This window comes from Chelon labrosus (assembly GCF_963514085.1).
Source record: "Chelon labrosus genome assembly, chromosome: 4".
NCBI classification, from domain to species: Eukaryota; Metazoa; Chordata; class Actinopteri; order Mugiliformes; family Mugilidae; genus Chelon; species Chelon labrosus.
In genome coordinates, this window is record NC_140340.1 from 30,538,258 (window position 1) to 30,563,277 (window position 25,020).

The 25,020-nt window shown below is 40.9% G+C and overlaps 1 protein-coding gene across 1 annotated transcript; it reads left to right on the forward strand.

Moving 5' to 3' along the window:
* Positions 1 to 7,993: 7,993 nt before the first annotated feature.
* efcc1 (EF-hand and coiled-coil domain containing 1) lies at positions 7,994 to 24,813 on the forward strand. Its single transcript, XM_084543778.1, has 8 exons — positions 7,994 to 8,819; positions 9,792 to 10,207; positions 17,414 to 17,562; positions 18,611 to 18,746; positions 19,554 to 19,710; positions 22,996 to 23,154; positions 23,695 to 23,764; positions 23,916 to 24,813. The coding sequence occupies exons 1-8, from the start codon at positions 8,142 to 8,144 to the stop codon at positions 24,047 to 24,049; spliced, it is 1,899 nt and encodes a 632-aa protein (XP_084399904.1). The 5' UTR covers positions 7,994 to 8,141; the 3' UTR covers positions 24,050 to 24,813.
* The last annotated feature ends 207 nt before the right edge of the window (positions 24,814 to 25,020 follow it).

The following is a 25,020-nucleotide window of genomic DNA, read 5'->3' on the forward strand; positions in this document are numbered from 1 at the left end:
TCATGCTTTAAACACGACAGCATGGTGATTCACACCTATTATGGGTATTCATGGCTTTTTAGTAAATGTGCTGGAACATGCAACATATCAAGTTTAATATCACTATAATTTCCTTTTATGAGTACCTTGACAAAGCCTGGAAGCAGGGTTGAGGGAGCACACCTCTAATGTGGATAAGAGGCTTTCTCATGATGGTCTCCAGAGACTCACATAGGTGGATAGGACTCAAGCCCACATCCAATGAGTCATACATGCGTCTGAAGAACCCAGGTTGGAATTGTAGCGAACTATCACCTGCTCCTCCTCATTTCCACTTAGCCTGCAAAACATCACACAAACTACAAGACTCTCATTGGAATCGAAACACTCCCGTCCAATAGACAGCACAGCTGAAAAGTATTAACATCGGCTGTAGGGGCAAGAAAACATTCATGGACTTACTTCATAGGAACAGCCTCCCAAAGTCTCTTCACTGCTTTATGTTTCAGCCCTTCAAGAACAAAGATGTGTGTCCTTGTGTCTAGCACGTGGAACCCTGTTACAAAATCCAGATCCTTGGTTTTCTCATGCTTAAAATTCATTTTGTAATTGGATAGGGCTGTCTCTATATTTTCCAGTGAGCGTGAGCCCAGATGGAAAGCTGCCGCATTGATTTGGAGGATCTCTGACCTCAGCTTGGTCATCACAGAGGAGTTGTTGTATGCAAACCGGTAAATGATGCGCCCAAACAGACCATCACAGGATTCCAATTCACAGCTGTCATCCTTAACACTGAGTGGGCAAGCTATCTCAACCTTTACTTTGAGTTGAGAACTGGCATCATAATAATGGCCTTGTGGCATGGGATATCTCTTAGCTGCAGTGCCCGTCATTGTCTTCCTCAATCCACTTCGCTCCCTGTCCAGCAGCAGAGGTGGAGGGCAGCATTTAATTGGTAAGTACACCTCTATACTTCTCTTCCCAAGTAGCAGATCAGAGAGGTTTAGGCTTGCAATACCATGAGTGTTAATGGCCGCTGTCTTCTGTGTTAATAATGGAGCACCGCACTGGTTTACCTTGTTTGACCCACTACCCAATGGTGCAGGAGATTTTGTTGCTTCTTCCAACTTTCTGTCACGATCATGGACCTCTATCTCCAGCGGAGGACCAGAGAGGAACTCTTGGAGCTCTTCAAGGTTCATCAAGCCAGTCAGAATAACATTCACATCTTTGAAGTAGATGTTAGTACCATGCTTGTGGTAGCTGGTCCTGTGTGCTTTCAAATTATTGAACTTATACTGGCAATATACAGGTATGCATCTCTCCTGAGGAAGGAATAAAACACAGAATGACTCATAGCTCATTGTTGAGAGTTAAATCTATTCAAATTCAAAAAAAATTAAAAAATAAATCTACATTTTGGGGAAAACGTATTCACATACAGTATTATTCACAATAATGAAATCAGATTGCACCTGTAGGACATGAAAGGGCACTGGGGATGAAGGCATTGAAGAGGCTGACAAAATTGTGATGACCAGAGGGTTGAGTTCAGTCTTCAGCTGGTCTGATATCAATGGTTTGTCCAGAGAAATGTTGCACATGACTTCCAATACACCAGAAGAACATACTGGAAAGCGTTCAGTCAATGAGGTGTCACCTGGGAGTCAAAGAAATGACAGAAAAAATGTTTCCTTTTATGAATAACATAATGTCTGAAAGTTTAAACCTTGCTATATTATTAATCTTGTTAGCGACAAGCCTCAAGAGGTGAGGTCCACCACTCTGGTGGTCAGCTTTTCCAAATAAAAGTTTCGAAAGAACTCCATGAAATTTGGCACACACACTCAAGGTGTCCATGAATTATGGAGACTTTGCTGACTTTCCCTGTAATACCCCCAGAATTTCCATCCACCAGCCACAGATGTATTTTGACTTTCTTGTTAATTATAACGTCTTAAATATAAAGCATACAAAATTCTGGGGCCCCTTAAATGTTTATGCGCCCATCATCATCACTGCAATTCAAAACATCAGCAGATTTTCACACAAGTCCTGAAAGTACTTAAAGTAATTTTATAATTGTGTATTTTTTTATTCAGAACAATGAACCAATATTACATATCTGTGAGTTACAAAAGAAAGTGCACTTGTAGGATTACAAGATCATTTTAAGGTCAAATTAGAGTCCAACTGTTTCCAATCAATGTAATGAGACTCAGGTGTTGACCAGTGCCTTGTGTTATTTAGAAAAAAAAAAAAAAAGATATATGATGGCATGTTGTTGTTCATCAGGCTAGCTGTTTTGCTGTGCCTGGCCAGGGAGGCTGGCCATCATTGATGGACCAGTACATTCTGGATTATACCAGTGAATGCTAAAATAAAATATCAGAACATCTGTCTGTGAGCTGAATCTTAAGAGAAACTGCATCATGCAGCAAGACAGACACCAAGCACACAAGTCGTTCTACAAAGAAGAACAAAAAAGAACAAAATTAATATTTTGTGATGGCCATGTCAAAGTCCTGACATTAATCTAATAGAAATGTTGCAGAAGGACCTGAATAAAGGAGTTCATCTGAAGAAACCCACCAACAGACCTGAAGCAGTTCTGGACTGTGGAATGATCTACAGTTCTGATAGTTACTGGAAATGTTTAGTTGCTGTTATTGCTGCACAAGGGGGTCACAACAGATACTGAAAACAAGGGTTCACTTACTTTTGCAGCTCAGAGATACTGTATATACAAATGATTTTCTCAAATAAATAAATATCAAAATTTCAATTTCATTTGTTTGATTAGCTTCTCGTTGTCTGCTTTCAGGATTTGTGTAAATATCTGCTGATGTTTTGTTTTCATTTTTATGCAGACATGTACAAAATTCTGAGTGATGCAAATACTTTTAAGCAACACTGTAAGTTAATGAACAAGGAAGTTAATATTGTCACTTTGGATATGTTAGCATGATGTATTAGTGTTTAGCTAAAAATGATGCTGCACCTCAGTACTGGCTCAGAGGGAAAAGATAACCTAAAAGAAATACTTTCCCTATAAGTGCTTTGTTCCACATTTGTAGGGCATCATATGACTATAACTCAATTACAGCAGCTCCTTAACCTCAAAAAGTAAGTGAGTATGTAATGTGTAGAGAAGAAAGCTCTTTTTCACAGCTGCACCATGTGGCATGGCAATATAAATATGAAAGGCTGCAACTGGAGGGGAACCAGATTTCTGCTACACATATCTAGGAAGTATTCAGATCCTTTACTGAAGTGAAAGTAATAATATCACACTGTAAAACACAGCATCACACAGTCTCTCAATTTCCTAGCCTTTCATCTCATTTGCTTTTCCCAAAGTGAATTACTAGGTGGTTATATCTGGTCAGGCTTCTAAAAATAATAACATAAAGACAAATGTGACTCTGGGGTTGAACCGCTCATGACCAGGAGATTCTGTACATATACTGTATTTAAATTATAATAAGGGGTCACAAGTGCAGATAGATATTGCTTTTTTTTTTAAGCCTAAAAGTTTGGGTACCGCTTCTTTTGAGGCTATTCCTGTGAATGCAATGGTTGACTCACCAGCCACCAGATGAATTGGATTGATTTCAACTGATGCTGTGCCAGTCTTTTTGATGTCCTCCATGTCATAAGCTTCAGTTGCGTGTTTTTCAAAACCTGTTTTCAGTTGTGGTGCCAGATTCTCGCCTATAAAAACAAAATTTATATGCAAGTATACTGTTACTGATGCAAGTATATCAGCATGATGTTAGGCAGAGACATCAGACAATGATATGGATCAATCAATCATTGTGGTGAAAGCTTGTTAAACTTCATTACTGGAAAAAAAAGAAAAGATAAATGTACTGGTTTCTGGTTTCAACTCTGAACTGAAATTAAACTTATCACCTTTGTCCTTCTTGCAATGTGTTTTACATGCGTTTGACTTCTCCCATATGCTTCTCAGTTTGTTTACCATAGTCTTGATGCCACCTTAAAAGTAAACATATCATGTCATTTGGAAGCCAAACACAAAACATACGATGATTGGATCACTTTCGGGGAAATAACTGATGCTCACCACACACATCTGCTGCATTTTCGGACTGATCCTGAGGCAATCTGAGGGCTTTTAGTCTTTCATAGCTGGCTTGGCTGGACAGTTTATCCTTACTGTTCCATATTTGAAGTCTGATTTTCCGAGGAAGTAGACTGATCAACATGTCCCTGTTGACTCTGAGGTTGAAATTCTGTGACCAGCCAACCCATGTCTGATCTCCTTCATGCCACGTTCTCAGAATCTGTTACAACCATCCACATTTTGCATCAGAGACAAAGATTTTATTCAGTAGCAAGAGTTTCTGAAGTGTGTTTGTCATCTGTATGAAAATAACTCTTGTGCAGTAGGGGGGAGTTATTTACTGTAACTCTACACCGTGTACTTTATTGTTGTTCATTCAGGATTTATAATGAATTCTTCATTATGTAGACACACATGCATGCACTAGGTCATTATTACCTTGAACTCATCTTCTCTGAACATTTTTGCAACCGGCCCAAAAACTACTAGGTCCACTTTGGCTGTCTCTGTGTCATCTGGCAACAACTTGTATTCAATATGAAAGCAGCTCTGAGCTTTATGTGGTTTCATCAAACTATTGGTTGAATCTGCATTTGTTTTCTTTGCCTTTTCAAAAGCTTCCGAAGCATCATTGTCTTCCCCTGAAACAGGACACAAGTTTATGAATCAGATCAAGCATAAAATGCAGCTGTAATCTCTTCTTGTTTACTTTAGAGTAGTGATTTGTTGCACTAAGATACATAGTGATTTGTTGTACTAAGATTCCCAAACAAACTCCCCCTTCTCACTTTCAGTTTTCCCATGCAGCTAATATTAATTATTTAATTGATGAATAATTGTTGCATATGTTTGATATGAAAAACTTACCTTGTGGTATAGCAAGGGCAATGTAAATGGTCCATGTGACATAATAGGAGCCATCATCTGTTTGTGTTGTGATATCCTCATCTGAAACTGTCCTATTTTCCAATCTGTGTTCCCCAGACAACAAATCAGTCTCCAGGACAAGAACATCTTCCGGTCTTTTATCTGTAACCTCTCCGTCGTCACTCTCACTCTCTCGCTGTGGAAGACCAAGGCTGACCATGGGGTCGGCTTCTTCTGTAGTAGTTTCCTTGAAATCACTTAAGAACGCGGCAAATGAAAAAGTGACACTTGTCAAAGATGCTGGTAAAAGTACGGAAGTTGTGTGTCATGTAGCCAAACTGAATTAAGTAGTTAACCTCTTAAAATGCACTTTAAAGCAAGATGTCTGGCAAAGTCAACTGTCCAATCAAAAACAAAATCCATTCAAACACTTTAATTTCCTTATTCCTTAATGTACGTATCCACTGCTTATTATATGAAGGTGTAATCTGTTTTGAAAGTGGTTTAGACTGAGGGCGTCAAATATGCTCTTAAATCAAATGTTCTCAATTTTAGAGAACTGTTGCTATGAAAAAATGTATCACCTCCAAATAAAGTTAAATATATATACTTACAGAATTAATACTGAGTATCTTTGTGGTAATTTAAAGGGGATTTTGGATTTTATTAGGCCCATTATCTTATGAACAATCTCTCCCTGATACTGTGGTCAAAACATTGCAATTCCTGACAATTATCTGCAAGGCCTATATGGGTGTGTGTTTTGTTTTTGTATAAATATTAATAAATAATTAACAAATAATTGCTTTACTTTCTCTTCCTGTTGCACCGGATAGTTTAAAGTGATTTAAGATAACTTAGCCTACCAAAGCCTCGTCAAAGAGTTCAACACAGTAACTTAAATGTCAGTGAGTTCATACCTCTTTTCTTGTCACTTCAGCTAGAGAACTGTTCGTTCCAAATGCTGCTAACTCGTTGCATTTCATACGGTGAATGTCCGTAAAGTTGAAGTTGTTGAAGTAGGTCAGGCTGTAACACAAACTCCAGCCTATATGATCTCCATGAGTGCAACGCGTTGCCACGGTAACCACGGTAGTGAAGGAAGTGAGGTGTGCGGTGCGGCTGCCCTCACGTGCTGCTTCGACCATCGGAATCCCATCCAGTGAAAGAAAATCACGCGAGAAGTCTGATTGTTTTCTCTTCAGACAGATTTATTTGCATGAACGGCATTTAACTATGGACTGACAGCAACTAAATCAGTTTAATAAAGCAAAAAAAAAACAATTAAGATTTTAATCTTAAGGGAAGCATAAACTGAAGAAATGTACAGGAAGAAGCTTTTCAGTCGATAGTCCATATGACTTTTCTCTTCTGAATGGCTAGAATCTTTCAGGGGCCCCTCGTGGGCAAAACAGACCCCCGCCTCCCTCTGAACCCTTCTGCCACCAAATTCCCATTAGTCTCTGCAACCAGACCTCTTATACTGAAACAATAGTTCCACTAGTATAGCTGGTTACATTACTGGCGTGAAAGTTATCTTTAAAACAAACAGTGGCTACCTGGAGGGTAATATGAAACATGCTTTGGTTTGTTTTGCAAGTGTTTGATTACTACATGATCCCGCAGTATTTAGTTCTGATTTCTTCAGTTTAGTTTTACACAGTAGAAAACAATAAAAAGATAGGGAGAACACTTGGAATGTCTAACTTTTTAAGTTTACGTGTACACAAAGGGTTACAGCCTATGGAACTACTGGCTGTACAACAACTCATTTAGTTATACAACAACTCACCGGCTGTGGCTCAGTAGAGCGGGTTGTCCACGAACCAGAGGCTTAGCGGTTCGATCCCCAGAATGTGCCACATGCCGAAGTGTCCTTGAGCAAGACACTGAACCCCCAGTTGCTCCCAGTGTGTGGCACTGGTGTATGAATGTGTGTGTGCTTGTGTGAGCGAATGGGTAGATGTGTCTGTGACTGTAAAGCGCTTTGAGTACCAATAGGTAGAAAAGCGCTATATAAAAGCAAGGCCATTTACCTTTCTGCAACAGATAACTCCATTGTATTCATGATAATGCACACTATTGCACCGTATTAATCATTCCTGTGTATGTTTACTTCCATCTCTATTTCTTGTACATGTGTTCATATGCTAATTTTGTAAATTATGTTTTATTTTACTGGATTTTTACTTATATTTTTATTTTTATTTTATTTTAATCTTGTTTTTTAATTTTATCTTTCTTTTCGCTTGTGGTTCTCAAGAGTGATTTTTATGTGCAACTAAGCTACTGTGACCAAGTCTGTCTCAGTCCAAGTCTATGTAAGATGTGATAGATGTTTGTATTTACAGATAGATAGATAGATAGATAGATAGATAGATAGATAGATAGATAGATAGAATTATTATTGTTGCAGCAGCAATTTAGCAAACATGCAGCATATTGTACAAATATATAACGATAGCGGAATCTACATACAAAATATTGACAAGAAAAATAAACTGAATAATGAAATACATGAATACACTCACCAAAACAAAACATGTGCAAAAAAAATGTACTACAGTCTAGAGTCATCTGTCACACACAGATGAGGAGATTGTACAGATTGGAAAGATTTCCTGTAGTGGTCCTTGATACGGCGAAGTTGTCTGAGAATTTTAAAGAAACTGTGTTTATTGTATTTGAGCAACTGATAATTACAAACATGAAGCCTGCAGACAAAACGTGGACCAGTGATGGTCATTAAGAACAAAAGAAGGTTCAAACTTTGCAAAAAAGTCACATATAAGTGTGCTTTACCCTGCACACAGTCAGCACTGTTAAAATTCTTCACTTGAAAAAAAAAAAATACAGCATACTCCTGTTGCAGGACCTATTAGTCTCTTGGGTATCTTACATCTTAACAAGGTCTTACCCAAGTGAATGACAAAAGTTTACACACCTGGTGGCAATTATAGTGAGGCAGACGGCAGTTGAGGACTGTTATAGTAGGCTATGTGTATGTTGGTGAGTTGTGGATTTTGGGGGCAGTGCTAAATTCAAATGTGCTCTGTTTTAACACACGCCTCGTTTCAGCTCCGCCAGTCTGCTCCAGGTTTCTGCACAGAACAAGAGCAGGAACACACACACACGTACACACAGGACGCTGAAAGGAGAAACAAACTTCTCTGTTCAGTTTGTGGAAATATGATGCTGTTCAGTACAAATGATGGATGTTCTAGACTCCATTGATCCTTACAGCCGACCAGCGCGCAGGACGCAATGGATAGTCAGCACTCTGGCTTACCATTACGGACTGGACCGGGGGGTGGAAAACGAAATTATAGTTTTGGCCACCGGACTGGACCAATATCTGCAAGAGATTTTCCACCATATGGACTATCAAGGAGGAGGCAAAATCCCAGTGGACGACTTCAACATCTTGTGTGAAGTTTTGGGACTGAACAAAGAGTCAGAGGACACGGAATGCATCGGTGTTTTAGAAAATTTACCCAGCGAGCTCACTTTCAGACACTTCCACGCTAAACTGTGTGGATACTTCAGCACCAAAGCGGGGTGCCAGTATGAGAACGGCAGGCTGCTGGTCGGGAAGGACAGCGAGCACATAGAGACTCAGATCCGCCTGAGGAGCCCTTTGAAGCGGCGAGAGAAGCTGCTGTCCGTGGGAGCGAGCGGCGGCTCCTCACCTTCTCCGGAGGGACGGCGCGCCTCCGGCTGCAGGCACGGCTCCTGCACCAGGGAGTGCTATGAGGAGATCGTGGCCCTGGAGGAAGCGGAGGACCGGATAACCAAACTGGAAGATGAGAACGCAAGTTTGAGGGAGCTGATTGAGGACATGCGAGCCGCACTTCAGAGCAGTGATGCCCGCTGTTTGGCTTTGCAGGTGAGAGTACTGGAGGTTTAAATCTGTCATGTTTGGGGGGGGGGGGGGGGACCTCACCGACCTAGAAGTGGCCACCAACCTTTGCATCAACACCTAGCTCTTGTTAATGACTTATTATAAAGTATTATTAAATGATAATAAAGCCACAACTGGCAAGTTCTAAGTTTTTGCAAGTAGAAAGAGGTACCCAGATTCCCAGGATTAACAACTAGGCAACAGAGGAATTGCGATGGCTTAAAAGGGTTAATCCATCCATCCATCCATGTCTTCTGCAATTATACATATTTTATTAGGTTTTCATGACAAGCCTTCACATCTGTAAGTATAAATAAGTGGGATTTTATTAGCTCTAATTAAGGCATTCATTACAACTTTTAAACTCTTTCAACTCATCATCTTGCTTTACAGAATCACTGTTTTACAATATAATTGCAAACATAATGTCTTATGAAGTTATAAGCAAGTTAGAAACTCCTGGTACTCTCTGCGGACTTTCATGATACTGACTAGTAATCACAACATATTTATGAATATTTAACAACTTTTAAATGATTTATAACTGATCTATCTGATCTGGTACCCATTAAAGATGTATTACCATTCATACAACATTGGCTATAGGGTGATCCATTAAAGAATGGTACAAAAGCCCGAGACCTTTTATTGATGATTTTATCAACACTAACAATGGCAGAAGGAATGGTCTGTTAGAACATGAGGATTCCCATATCTTTGAATAATGATTTATGGCTGCTGTTATTGGAAGACTGTATTATTAAAGACTCTCCAGCAAGAGATATTGTTACAACCTGATGAACCCAAAGTAATTCTTTTGAAGTAATCTTTTAATGAAGTCATTGGTTACAAATGATAATTCTATAAAAAATTGCACTTGCTTACACATATTTCAGCATGTTTCAGCATATTTCATTGATCTAGCATCCCCAGTTCACCTGTTTCCCTTCTCCTCAGGTTGGACTGTGGAAAAGCCATTCCAAACATAAACCGGAAGAAGGCTGCTTTGTTGCCCGCCAGAAACAAGCTGCCCAGAAAAGCGTGGCCACAAGCAACCTGAAGAGCTTGCAGAACATTATCCACGAGATAGAACTGTTGCGTAGCTCTAAGGCCCGACAGGTGGAGGAAGCCATGCTGTGTAATCAGAGACTGGAGCAGGAACTGTGGAGCTCTAAAGAGACTGTGACCGCTCTGGAGGACTGCAACCGGGCTCTGAAGAAGGAGCAGGTGGTGATGAGGAGAAGGGTGGAGGAGGCCAGGCAGGCGGTGCTCAGCGGACTGGGTAAAGTGAAGGAACTGGAAGCCAAGGCCAGTCATGTGCCAGCACTGCAGAGACACATCCTCCAGCTGGAATCAGAGCTCCTCTACTACAGGTAAAAAAACAAAAAACTGAAGTTTAGTTCACATGTGGCTTTTTAGCAACAACAAATATTGCTAGTTTTAACGATTAGGCAGCAGTATGATGAAACACAACCTGTCTATCAGCAGGACATCAGAAAACCTACAATGGTTTTCATCCAGGTTATGGGATATGCAAAAAGGGAGTTGAAACAAGGGCAACTGGACTTGTAGGGTTTCTTGAAGACGTTTGACCACTCATTCAAGCAGCTTCTTCATTTCTGTTGGGGACGTTTTTGGGGACAAATAAATTGGATAGGTACTCAGAAGACACCCACTCACTTGAGTGAAAATTGCTCACCTAACACAAAGTCAGTTAGTCTCTTGTAAATAGTTTTTAAGATTTTATAAAGCGTACACTTGAGGACGTTTCATTGGAATACCACCACTGGTCAATGTGAAACATCGCAACATGATTCTTTTCTGTATACAGCATAGAACCTTGCGTAGTAGCACTACTAGTTGCGACGAAGAGGAGGTACAGGAGGTATGCGTTCGTAAGCAAGGTTTGACCTTCCGCCATCACTTTCCCCATGAACTGCTCTGAGAAGAGACTGTTCAAAACTAAGCTCTGCTAATGCAATTTGTGCAAGAAAATACATTTTTGGAGAGAGAAGAAGCGGCTGTGAGTGTCTCTCCTTGGCACAGATAGAAAGGGTTCTGACTTCAGACATAACGTCATACAAACTAGCTTGTTGTCACATGTTGGGAGGTTGGGCCGATGAGGATTTTACGTACAAAATACTAAATATAAAAATATGAATGTAATATGAAAAAGCCAGACAATTCATACAATACCAAAATTTGCATCCATACAGAGAAGTTTTAAGAAAATCAGCAAAGGCAATGCTTTGCTAAATTCCTATTTTTATACAGTTCCATTGGTCAGAGGTGAAAGGTTGAGATGATCCGGCAGTGCGAATTATCTTTTAGGGATAGGAATTGTGCCTTTATACTTTTCACAGGTTGATGCATTGAAGGTTCCAGAGAAATTACCGAGACTAGACATGAACCTGTCTGCTTGGTTCAGTCAGCTGTCAGACCTTCAGCAAAACAAATGTCTGGCTCTTTTACCACGAGAAACAAGGGTTGGTTTTGGCAGGTCATCGCATTAGGGGGCCTTTGTGGCTAGAATCAACCATAATGAATAATAATTCCACCTGAAGTAGAGTGAAATGACTGTGTTTATCTCTGGCTTTACGCCTCCAGAACTCTGCCATGCTATTTATGCAAGCTTGATGTGGTTTACTATTACAATTTTCTGCCTTGTTGTGTTTTAGTTTATTGAAAAGGCTTCGTGTGTGGCAGGCTGTTCCTGCCTGAGCTCCGCTACTGTTGAGAACTATTAATTTAGGTGGAAGTAAGGGTGCAATTTGACTTTTAAAGCCTTTGCTATTGGAGTCTAAGATCCAGTCCTGGACATCCAGACACAACGTCCATACTACTGCATGCATATAGGTGATTCAAAACAACAGATATAACAACCACAATACCTTCCCTTTAACCATAAACTCCACTAATCTATGCAGACTGGGTTCCAAAGTCTTTTCACAGCACTTCTATTGATGCCCTAATGGCAAATAATTCAACACCACAAAGGCAAGAGAGCGCTCCATTGAGCGAGAGCCTCAACGGGCTGACTGTTCTCATCAATCTCCGCTCCCTTCTTTCACTCTACTCCCAAGTGAACAATACCACATAGGCACCCCTGATCCTATGGATCTTAGCAACCATACTCCATGAATATTCAACCAGAAAGCCTCAACTCTAGCTCATCTTATCACACTGTTTGAAAGGAAGGTGTCAGGTGAGTTATTAAGTTGAAAGATTTTAATAAGAAAGCTTGTTTGTCCTGTTTGATGTCTTACTCTGAAACTATGTGACTCTGAGATAAATTTCTATGTTTTCACCAAGTATAGACAAAAAAAAAGTAGCACAATATCTTTTGTTTTTATTTCAATTCAAAAAACAGAAGGGCACAAATGCGGGATACGGGGGGCAGGTTTCCAAACAACAATACAGCCAGGTAATATAAAAAATGAGGGAACAGGCAGGGTCAGAATCCAAAGTGAAAACACAGGGAACTGAAAGGGTAACAAGACACAAGTGAAACTAATAAGGGTGGAGAAAGCATTCACAGAGGAGGGAAAACACAAGGGTGGGGCGTAAAACAGATCTGGACATATGCAGAAACAGATGGACTCTTCATTTGTTCAACATTTCTGTACAGATAAAGTTAGAGTTCTGGAGCTTCTGTCGCCTTTGAACATACGAATATGAGTCCTCCATTTGCATTTCACTTTGAGGCCGATAAAGAGGAAACAATACCACCACACGCAACTGCATAGTCTTATAACCAATCAGAGTACAGGGTTCAACATACAGTCATCATTAGAGTGTAAGTCTTCCAGTCTTCTTAAACAAAATCTTGACAACAACCTGATGAGTATTTTTCCAGAAATAGTCTCAGAACGCTTCCCGTATGTGATTTCTACCTTGATTTGAGTTCTGTTTTTTAGTATTTGGTAAAGTTTTCTCTTGTAGAAAATCCCCTTTCAGTGATCCATCGTCATCCCAGCTGAAGTCACTTTAAAAATGTAGTCATTGGCATGAAACTTAAGGTGTGTGGGTGTTGTTGCACAACATGTCTGTGGTTGCTTTGGATTGCAAGAGCAATCTAAGAGTCAGCTGGACCCTCCCCCCTTACCAAAATGATACTTTTAATTCTCTTTAGCTTCAGAAGGCAAAGGGAACCTAAATCAGTCACTGTAGTCTAAAGAGCTCTGTGGGCCAGAGTGATTTGACAATAGGAAGCACACCAAGAGGAACAAAAAGAAATGAGGGGGAGGAAAGACTACCATCTGGAGGAAGAAGCAAACACTCAACTGTTTGTTCATGAAATGACAGACATGTTTTCCAAGGCTCACGAGAGAGAGTAATGGCTTCATTCATCTTCCCACCTTCTATTTGTGCCCCAAAGAAAAGACATAGAAGGGAGAGTCAGAATCATTAAAGATGAACTTTGGACATCCAGAACATCTTCAGTTTCATTATCCCCTTGATTCCTGTCTCACTTTATGTAGTTCAGGGATTTCTTGAGAGAATACCCAAGCACATGTGTCCTAAGAGTGCAAGTTTAAAACTCACTTTTCGTTTTAACAGCACGCCTGCAGACTTCTTCTCTATATGACACTAACCCCTTGCCCTCCGAAGGCAGGTCCCAGGGGAGGCATAATCTCAGAGCCTTTTCATGCTCCCTGCATGGTGCCTGAGAGTGCAGAGAGGAGAGGAGGGTCTAGCAGACTCCATTTATCTGACCCGGCACAAGAGCCGCAGTATTGTGTGGAGCAGGTGCTGCCACAGCATTCCTACCCTTCAAATAATGTGAAAGGGACACAGTAGGGCACGTCTGGGGCTGTGGCATTCTGCTGCTTCTGCTTCACTGTTGCTCTTGAACAGCCTTCAAAACCCTGCACTGCCAAGTGGACTCATTTTCACGTTGAACTGCTCTCCCTCTGTCTGGTTTGGAGTTATGCTGATCAGCAGAAATGCATCCCACACAAAGTATTTTAGAAACTAATGCCACCCACCCTCCTTGGACTGATCTCCCTGTATATTTCCTCTACTTTTAATACCCTTGTTTGTTGGACTTCGGGGTTTCTCTTGCTTGCTAAGGAAAGCTTAACCACCTTATGTAAGTGTTACAGGCACTGGTTTTTGAATTAAGTCTTCATTTCGTTCTAAGCAATGATCGCATCGCTGCAGCTGCTTTATTTGTATCTCAGAAACCACCTCATTGTGCGACTGTGACCCGAGAGGACTCGATTAATAACTGTCAGCTATGTCAACAAGACCCCTTACCCGCCTCCGCCATGCTGCAGGGCACCAGCAAGCGGTGAACTTCAAGTTCAGGCTCAGGTTTACAGCGTGCCCTCATTTGTAACCTCAGCAGAGAATAGAGACTGTCATTGACCAATGACACCTGGAAGAGGAAACTGCTCTTGTGGGAGTGGAGGAGGGTCAACACTGATGGGGGGGATGTGTTGATGGAAAGTTCACTTCAGCGCTACACTGTGATAAACACTGGGAGGACTCTGTGTGTCTTGGCTCTAACAATAAACAGCTGGACTGCCTTCCACGGAACTAAAGAAAGCCTCTAAACTCTTGCTAGTAGAATACAGGATGCTATTAATTAGAAGTGGCCTGATGTTGGACAATAGATCTTGTGTAACATTTTACTCTTATGTGTGGCTTTAGGAATGCACAGATAATTAGGTTTCAGTAAGCTAAGGAATTAATGTATTAAAGTCTGTGAAGATTCTCAGACATCCAGGTGATGGCACAGAAAACAAGCTGAAACAAAGCTAAGTGGATATTTAATGTTTCTTGGAGACGTTTTACCACTTATCCATGAAGCTTCTTCGGTTCTTAAATATCCCAACTCCCCACCAGTCTTTTAGGACTGCAGAAGTTGGATGAGGGTTGAAACATCAAGAAACCCTACAAGCCCAGATGTTTTTTTTTTTTTTTTTTTGGTGTATTAAACTATACCACTAGCACCAGGAACATAAATGTCAAACCACTGTTAATCTAGAAATGACAGTATGACACATGATAGTCACAGACATTATTCAGTTTCCCTTATTCCTTTTATTTATTTATTTATTTTTATTCAGTTTAGACTTTATTTTTACTTTGAGCTCATTCCAAGTCTCAGATTAATTTTTGCCAGAGATGAGTCAAAGTTGCCTTTGATACGAGAATCTGATAACAAAGAGTAAAAGGAGATGTGTAATTGATTAACCTATACTATCTGATCCACATGTACACCATGTCCACGAAAGCTATGAGGTCTGTTTCAAGTTTCCTGCAGATGTATGCAGCTAAACTGTACCTTGATTCGATTTATACCATACACCATTTGTTGGCGTGTCCCTTTTCTCACAGAGGGGCAAAATGCCTTTTCTAAAAGTTGCAGCCTCTAGCAGCAGCACTAATCAGTTTTTCAGGCACTTGAGGGCAGACTACAACATTTGCTGACAGACACATGGACTTGACATATTCAACATACTTACATTGATCAGTCAGAACATTAAAACCACTGACAGGATGCAGCCTGACACAGGCACACACACAGAAACGGTTTAGGAACAACTAAAAAAAAAACAAACATGAAGAACAGCACAAGGTGTTGACCTGGCCTCCAAATTCACTAGATCCCAAACTGATCAAGTATCTGTGGGATGATCCACAGAGGCCCCTCCCCTCTACCCATGGAACCCAAAGCATATGAGCATATACCATGCACGTGTATTCCAATAGAACGTTTCATGAGTTGAGTTCTAACAATGTATTCTTGGTCCAAAAACAGTATCATTCTCTTCAGCTATTTAATTCTATACACTAGTTTAACAAGCCAGTTGCCGGCTTTATCTTTCTGGAGTGTGGTGCTGGGAAGGTACAGTACATACGGTTTATCAAAGCTTTGTTCACTGAAAATAACAAACTGATTCGAGCAGTGAGAGAGATTCAGAACAGTAAGGCTGCTGGCTGTGTCAAGTGATTCTGCGAGGGATTATTTGTGGACTTTATCACTCTGAGTGACTCCTCTCACATAACACATTGATATATTGTTAATACGGTCTATCTATTTAAACCTCTCTCTCTCTCTCTCTCTCTTTCTCTGCCTCTCTGTCTCTTTCTCTCTCTCTGCAGAATAAGTTAATGAATAGATATTTTCATTTTGGCAGGTCAAACACATAATGCTGGAACATTGGCGAGAGCCGTGATCCAATTATGTCTATGTCTGCTGTGTCCCACAGTCTGACTTCTATCCATGACGTTGCCTGGACTACTTTCAGGTGTCTCTACTCATCCAGTTGGAAATCACATAGTCAGCACCGCCACCAGAAATGTCAGGATACCTCATACTGTCAAATCATGTGGTGTTGAACCTTCTTTAACCAGGGCACGTCTCATTTGTAGCTGTAAACACATCACTAATAGTTTTCATGTGACAGTCAGAAGATGCCCCTTAAAGACGCAAAATGCTGAATTCACAGGACACAGGCTGCAGCCTCCCTCCAGCCACTGTCAATTAAAGTGCAATTAGTCACACCAAAGCCTGCATTTGAACAAGCTTTGCACCAGCTCATACCAGAGTCTGAGCGTCTCCACAGCAACAAGCGAAGTTTTGTGTGTGTTCTCGAGCACATTAGTCCGACTGGAGCTGCAAAGTAACTCCTTCGTTCCTCCCCCTCTATAACTTAAACAAAACTTTCTGATTAATCACCTGAAATCAAGCTGCAATTATTGACCTTCAGCAAAGTCAGTCATTTTTCTTCTGTGTTGCACAAAGAAAGCTAAAGTAGTGCACAGATGCAGAGTCTTACAGCATATACTGCCTCGTGCCAACAGGATATAAGCATGAGTGCTCTGTGACTTTTTTTCTTTTTTCGGAGTCAGGCTGCTGAAAATCTTTCGAGATTTTCTCTCTCCTTTTTTTTTTTTTTTTCCTTCGGCAAGACATCATCATCTGGAAACACTTATTCTGTGATTTATGAAGGCCCCCTATCGGATTTCCCCCAACACAAAAGAGCAGACAGCAGAAGAAACCTACAAAATTCAAACCATTACAGAAGGATTGATCCACCCAAACTGCAGCCTTAGGCATTATCAGCAGGGAATGTTTGAACGTGACCATTAGAAAATACATGAAATATAGAATAAAAGAACGATGTATCTTTTCATTTGAAAAATAAAAAGACATGTAGCTGAGATTAGCGAATTGTGCGTTGCATTTAAAAACTTAGTTCCCCTCACTGTGCTTTTACCTCACATCTTGCAAGTGAACTCCTGCACACTAAAGCGCCATTCTACCACTGACCCACTTTACTGTAAAAATGCCTTAAAGATACAATGTCTGGCTTCAATTACCCCACCCAGATTTGGCATACAACATCACAGGCCTCTATAAAATTATCATGGCGGTTGTAGATGTGGCGTAATGCACACTCCCTTGTGTTACATGAGATGTTCTCTTTGATGCTGGCAATTGCTTTGGATTGAACTTTTCTCATCTGCGCAAAGTTGAAGCGCTGTTCTAGCCCCTTTGGTCACTGTCAGTTTTTTGTGCAGAAACACTCACAACAACACACTGAACTTGCAACGCTCTCTTTCAGGTCAGAAGTGTCAAAACTACGGCTCCCAAGCAGCGCCGGAGCAGAGCAGCAGATGAGTGTTAGCAGCAGGCCGGGCCAGAGGTGCTGCTTGGACACTCAGCACGACCGCTGTTCCCCAACAGGGCGCGCGGTGACAACCCCAGACAAGAGTAAGACATGTTTACTCAAAAGAGTAGAAAGTGATGCTGATATTAGTTCCAGTTTATGCCTCTTTTGTCTCAGAGCTTTCTGAAAAGGAAATGGTTGTCCAGTAGATCATTTGACAGCAATTATCCTGACGTTGAAGGTATTTCTCGAATCCACAAAGACTCTTTTAACCATCCATCCACTATCTATTACCACTTGTCCCAGCTGTCACTGCATGAGATCCAGGGTACAGCCTGTACAGCTCACCAGTCTATCACAAGACCAATACAGAAAGACAAACAACCTTTCACTCTCCCATCCATACCTACGGCCAGTTTAGACTCACCAATTAACTTAATTGGCATGTCTTTCGTGGGAGTCGCTGCAGAAAACCCACACAGGCACAGGGAGAACATGCAAACTACACACGGAAAGTCCTCATTTCAAACCCACAACCTTGTTGCTGTGAGGCGACAGTGCTGAACACTCTTTTAACCATGTGGATAAAAAGTGTTGCAGTGTGGTACACACACAAAGTCCCCTTTTTCAGATAGTGTGTTGCAGTGCCACCAGAGATCAGCTTTAAATTACACTATTTTCATTCCTTTTTTTTTTATTGTTATTTTCTGCAGTGTAATATAGTCGATTATCTGATCCAATCATCAGATTTATTTTTTTCCTTCAAACATCCGTGGCCAAACACCCATGTATTCCCACCATGAACACAGTGTAGTACTCCTTGATTTTTTGATATACTGCCCAAAACAACTGAGAGAGTTTTTATTCCCCAGAAATTGTATTTTTATGGACAGAATGCGGTTGTTTGTCAGTGTAAGCGCTGTCAAGTGTCCTTGGGCTGAAACATCTTGTATTTATTGTTCTGAAAACCAAACGCTCAGCTCTGCAACTCCAATTCACAAGGTGCACAAACAGGGGCTATGAGAATGTCCAAACCTTTCCTGCACAGTGGTGAAGACAGTTAGAAAGGTCAAAAGAACAGTTGCACATTGACAACCGACCCTGATAATATCAGTGATGATTATATAAATGCAGATGGTGTGTTGTGTCTAGTGGAGGAGCAGCTGTTTCGGTCAGTGGAGGGCCAGGCCGCCTCAGACGAAGAAGAGGACAAGTGGACGGGGGATCAACAGAAGCAGGTGGACGAGGTGAAGAGGATCTTGACCAGACTGTCATGCTGTGGGGAAAGGTACAGCCATATTGTCATCTCCAACTCTTAAAGGGTTTATGCACCCAGCAGATAAAAGGTAGCAAGATGACTGCTCCATATATTCTGCAAGTAGGTAATTATAACGTTATTGTGGCAGATGTTGCCTATTTCTACATCCAACAAACACAGAGCAACAGTAGCATTATTTAAAGTTACATTTCTGATGGGTCAAAAAACTACATCTACAGCTCTATAATATGTCCACTATGTGTTGTGCTTTGCTTTTTTCTTTCTTTAGGTTAAAGCTAGTTACTAGTTTCATCATTTTAGTGCTGTCAGGTACAGTAGTGTATATGGGCTTTTTTGAGAAAAACATTTGATGAAATCAACATTGATTTAGGTAAATTAAGTAAGTAAAAAAATGAATTAAAAAGCTAATGAGCTAAAAAGATTTCTGCCTGCTTTTCAGCTTCTCTAGCATCTATCATAGGGCTGGTACAAAGACAGACAAGTAGAGTTTCAGATTCACTGACAGAGAGAAGTATCAAACTCTGAAATATTAGCAACAAAAATGAAGAAATTACATCAATCTCTGATCCAGAACACGCTGAAAGTGATTATGTCAGCATTGAGCAACAGACAAGCATCCATGTTAGTTTGTAGTAGTGTACTAAAAGGATGCCATATAATTACAGAATGTGAATAACAGGCAGCAAACTGCAGCCTGTGTATTTATTGTTACTCAGAAAAGACTAGACCTGAAATGCATCGTTCCCCAAACATTCATCAAAATTTACAGCTAGCGCCCAGCCTGATAGACTTACGACATAATGTCTTCTTGACCAGGTGTGACGACAGGGCATTCAAGAAGCTGATGTCTCATTTCGGGAGCTCGAGAAGCGAAGAGAGCTGCAGCGCTGTGCTAGAGCTCCTGGAGAGAGTGACCAGGTTGCACAAGCAGCTGGAGCTGAAGGAGAGCCAAGCAGAGATAGACATGGACCAGGTACAAACCACCAGTGACCTCCACCACACCAGGGTGGGCTTCTGCAGTGTCCTCTGTTGTGTTCTGCTGGATGCATGTATATGTTAAGTTCTCTCTGTACAATGTTCCGCCTTGCTTTACATCCTTAGTCATTTTGCGGCCTGTGCACAGTGTTAGACTAGATTAGAGAGGACTGGTGAAGGTTGTTATGAAAGTGGAGGGCTTCAAAGGCAGAACCACAGCAAATGGTATGATTCTGCAGCTTCTACCTAACCAAACCACTTGCAGTGGCTCCAGAGCCTCCCTCTGTGAGTGTGGGTGTGTTTGCAGCTGTTTCTCACTGGAGCTTACCACAGAAACACTCCCCTTTGTTGCCGCATAACACTTAGAAATATCATGAATTAAAGCTCTCTCGTTACAGTTGAGTAGTATTTTCACAACACAGGAAGACAGGCAGAAGGGGACCCATGACATAATGTGTTCCCAGAACATCTCAGCCCTCGGAGAGGAAAAGTTCAAACCAAACAAAGTCCTGACTGTGAGACTTTGTTTATTCGCAGGATGTGTGGGGCGAGACCTTTGTCCTTTAATACGCCATGACGTAAAGGTGCACTGCAGGGATTTCCAGCATGTCTGGCAGCCAACACTCACCATAACCCTTAACATGCATTTACACCAGCTATATTTATTTTGTGTTAAGATGTATAGCCCATAGCCCACATAGTGAAATATTTACATTTCCAAAAGTGCCATACCCAGCTGCTTTTATAAGCTGCAAGACTTTTTCTTGACATGTTGCTTAATATGTGGGTGGCACAGAGGTGGCAATTTCACCAGTGGGTTCGAAATTACTGGCCAGCTGGGGCCTTTCTGTGTGGAGTGTGCATGTTTTCTCTGTGGCTGCTGCTCAGCTCAGAACTGGTGATTCTAATTTGGCCGTAGGTGTATACGTTGCAAGTGTGAATGGTTTTTTTCTGTGTGGGCCACCTGTACAGGGTGTACCCCGCCCAGTGTTGACAGATACAGCTGATGGTTTCCAGCCTAAAATATTGCATTGGTATATTGTTTAGTACTTTAACCACCCGGATTGGTCACTCTAGTATAGCTTAACATAAAAAGCAATGCAGTTAAATCACAGAAGTCATACAGCAACAAACCACAGCTGCCAACTACCACAACTACTAACATCTAGCTTCTAGGAAGCCATTTGGTCCAACAATAAGTCTGTGGAGCTACTTTTTAGAAAGACAGCTCCAACAGCTTTACCAAACACTGACTAATGACAATACAATGGGCTTCTTCCTCTTTGCACAAGCAGAGAGTACATTCAGTGTGCTCACTCGCACGCACACAAACAACCATAGCAGGATTTGTGAGATCCTACATTTGCAGAACTGGCTACGCTGTCTGCAGCAGTCTGAGTGGCTCTGGACAGAAAGATGCTTCTGTCTTGGAAGGAGTAAATGCACTTTGGTTTCATTTCAAATCAGCATTAAAAAGTAAAAAAACTCCCCAAATAATGCCAAATCAGCTGGGGGACAAGTTAATTCATTGGTATGAACCCCCACACTGTAGATTCTAACACCTTCCATTTACACTGTCCCACTGAAACACATGCTCATTTATGAAAGCTTTAGTCATTGAAAATACACCTACAGCTTACATTTTGTCGATATGTTAACAGCAGCAATTTTAGCTTTTTAGCGGCTATGTACTATTTCTTTGTCAGTTTGACTGTTTGGTGTATCCTTTACACAGAAGATGATAAAATTAAGTCTTCTAAAATATGTTTTTTACGCACACTAAAATGCTTAATTTGTAAGCGTGCATCTGATGGACATTTGTCCTGAACTCTAATGCACAAAGTAAACAGAGAAACTGCTCACAGACAATAGAAGTGATTAGTCTTTTCTAATTCTTGGCTGATGGTCCAAGAATTCAGCATTTGATGGCACTCCTGTTGACTCTATATTTGTGTTGGAGTGACCACTGAGACTTGCAGATTACGGAATGCCAAAAGAAGGGATTTTTTCTGTGAGTTTGTTCTTCAGTTTATGTCCACTTTAAAGGCCCCGCTGCTGATGTTTTTAGTCATGTCCTGTCCTTTGGTGTTGGCGGCTCACAGTGATGTTTGTCAGTGACATGTATCTGGATCACTGTCAACACGGTTTGTGGTTTTATACGGCCACACGTGAGAAGATTTTACTGCAATGTGTGCAGCATGCGTATGAAATCTTTCTGTCAGGCTGTGAGGTGGCGACACTTGAATGATGGCATCAGCTGTGCGCGCACACACACACACACACACACACATACAGAATGAGGTGTTAGAAGTCTATAAATTCCAATCTGGAAGCTCTTGCGTAGTCAGACATCAGATAAGAATCGTATCTCGGTCCATGTACACGCATGTGGCCTTGATCTGAAACACAAAGAAGAATAAATCACAAAAGAGCACACACCACCAGAAAGGCTAAAGTGATTGAAGAAACGTATCTGCTGCAGTAAACAACAAAGGAAACAGATTTCATGAAAAGACTGTGACATGATTGACTGCTGCCTGCAATATGTGCACTGATATGTATCTGTGGCTATGGTCCAGTAAATCCTGTGTACCTGCATGCACACACAACTACTGGCATGGTCTTAGCCTTCACATTGTGAAATATTGTTCTAACTAACAAGCACAAAAAATGTACGTGGAAACTAGTAAAAATATCTCCACTGGGGAGGCACCACTGGTCTTTAAACTGTTGGAGTAACTCACTCTGGTGTCAATACGAGTTTTCTTACTCTTCTGTATGAGACTGTTGGGACCTTAGGTGGCTATTTAGTCAGTGACTGCTGCACACATAGTGCTAGAAGGAGTGATACCAGACGTTCTGTATCCATACAGCAGTCAGACTCTTTAACATCAACATTTCTAAGCACTGCTGCAGAGTTTCCTCCACACTGAAACCACATAAATCCCCTGGACAACATATCCATCTCAGGAATTTACTTATTTATCACTCATTCTATGCAGTAATATTTGTTTTCTCTTTAGTGCAATACACATACACATTTTTTTCCATACCTTATACATATGTTATTAATTAAACTTTTATTTACACACTGCTGATTTGGGATCAAGTCTTTTCTCTTTTCGTATCTTATCTAATTACATTACATTACATTAAATTCATTATGTAATGTAATCTGTATCTGTTTCCCTTATATTCACAAATATGAGTCCTTGCTCTGCCACCAAGCAGAATAAGGTCAGTTTCCTTTATTTGTAACTGGTTTGTGTGCCATGACTTCCAGATGAAGGACTCCCTAATGCAGGAGCTGCAGCAGAAGGCCGAGGAGACTGAGCTGCTCCAGTTAGAGCTGCAGATGCTGGAGACGGAGAGGGTTCGTCTGTCGCTGGTGGAGGAGAAGCTTGTGGACATCCTGCAGCTCCTCCAGCAACTCAGAGACCTGGTTAGTCATAGTTCTGGCTCATATACTGATGCTGAGTTTAATTCTGATGGGATTGATGAACTGAAATTCTGGATGGCCAAGGCTTTGTGCAGATATTCCACATGATTTTTACCATATGAAAGACCAAATTATGATCATTTTTATCACAGTGAAAAATTTTGTAAACAGCACTTTGTTCATTTTGTGGTGAAGGTTACAAGAAATCCACCACTCTCCAATTATATCAAAACATCCGTAAGATTGAAAATTGCATTGTTAGAGGACAAACCACCATATAGACTTCGCTTAGTGATACTTTCAAATTACACGTCCTTAAAAGTTTTGACCTGTTGAATCAGCAAATACCCATCAGATAAGATATATGAACAGGGATGTTTTGTCCATTCTTTTGTGGTCTAATCCTAAAAGTGTGAGAGCAGGCAAATTAACATCACCTGTCACACATGTGTGAAAGCTTTTGTGGTTACTAAAGTCATTTTTTAATCACAGAACATGTTAATTGCCGGATTACCATCTGAGTAAAGCTGTCTCTCATTTCAGAACGTCTCTCGGAGGTCTCTCGGGAAAATCTTGCTCAGCACTTTGGAGTCTTGCAGCGACCCACAGCATGGTTAGTAGAGCTCGCACGCCCTATAAAATCGGTACAAGTCCTGTGAAATGCAGCAATGAAAATTTACAGTTACTCAGGGCAAGCAGTCAAATCAAGCTCTCATCGGGTTTCTTGTCTAACACCAGTTCAAATCTGCTCTGTTTTTATACAGGAAAAGCCCACATTCTGGAGGTGCTCAACGCTCTCTATCATGAACTGGCTGCTTGTGAGATTCTGTCTGCCGGTGGACCTTTAGAGAGGACACAGAGTCAGCAGTCTCTCAATGCCCTAATCATCTCCTGCTAAACCAGACTGCCTCCCGTTGGGCCCAGTGTTGAAGTATTGTCCCCGAGGAAAACCTTACAGTTGTCAAAAATCAAGCTAAATGATGTGTATAGTGTATCATATTGTATCTTATATCCTCCTCCTAACCCTATTATCTGTTAAAGGATGTTAGTCTAGAGTTATTGTAGAGCATTATTAAATATAAATGAAGTTTTTACTCATATATATTTTGTTGCACATACATTTTCATGACCCTAGAGGGATTGTTTTTGCATATTTTTTTTTTCACAAAAGCTAATGTGAAAATGTTGAAATAAGCTCAATTGTAAAGGGGTGTAAAGTGCTCTGTGAAATGTATAGACCTCTGCTGGTCAACACGTGAACAACATTCCTGGATTATTGGAATTGAAAGAAACCCACATCTCAGTCCACAAGCCAGCATTTCAAGACCAGCTGAAAAGGCTATAGACCAACTCTGCTGGAGGCCACATTTGGTGTGTACCTATTTTTCAACCCTTGTGTTGGCTCAGTTCTTTGCGGTGGTCCTCATTAATGTTGGAAATGTTGGAAAATATCATGCGACCATCAACAGATTTATATATATCTGGCTGAGGTGTTAATTTGTCGCTGTCTAATGCATCACATGAACTGAACCAATAAAAAAGCCACTGCTAATCTGTAAATATGGAAAGTAAATGTGTTTCTGCTTCGTTATTCACTGTCTACCTCTACACTTTTTGAGGATTTCGATCATGCCACATGGTCCCCATCAGCAAACAGGTGGAGTATATTTTATTGAGCAAAATGACTAAGATAATGCAGCAATAGTCAATTCATATTAAAAATCTAATGGCACATATAGTTTGTCTCTGATCTGGCCTTGAGATAGCACAGAAACAGTCTTGGGGGTCTCCTAACCTCAGTATTCATGTCTATTCTTGCCTTGTCGGACCTAATGCTGCATTTGATGACAATAATCACATTTAGTGTGA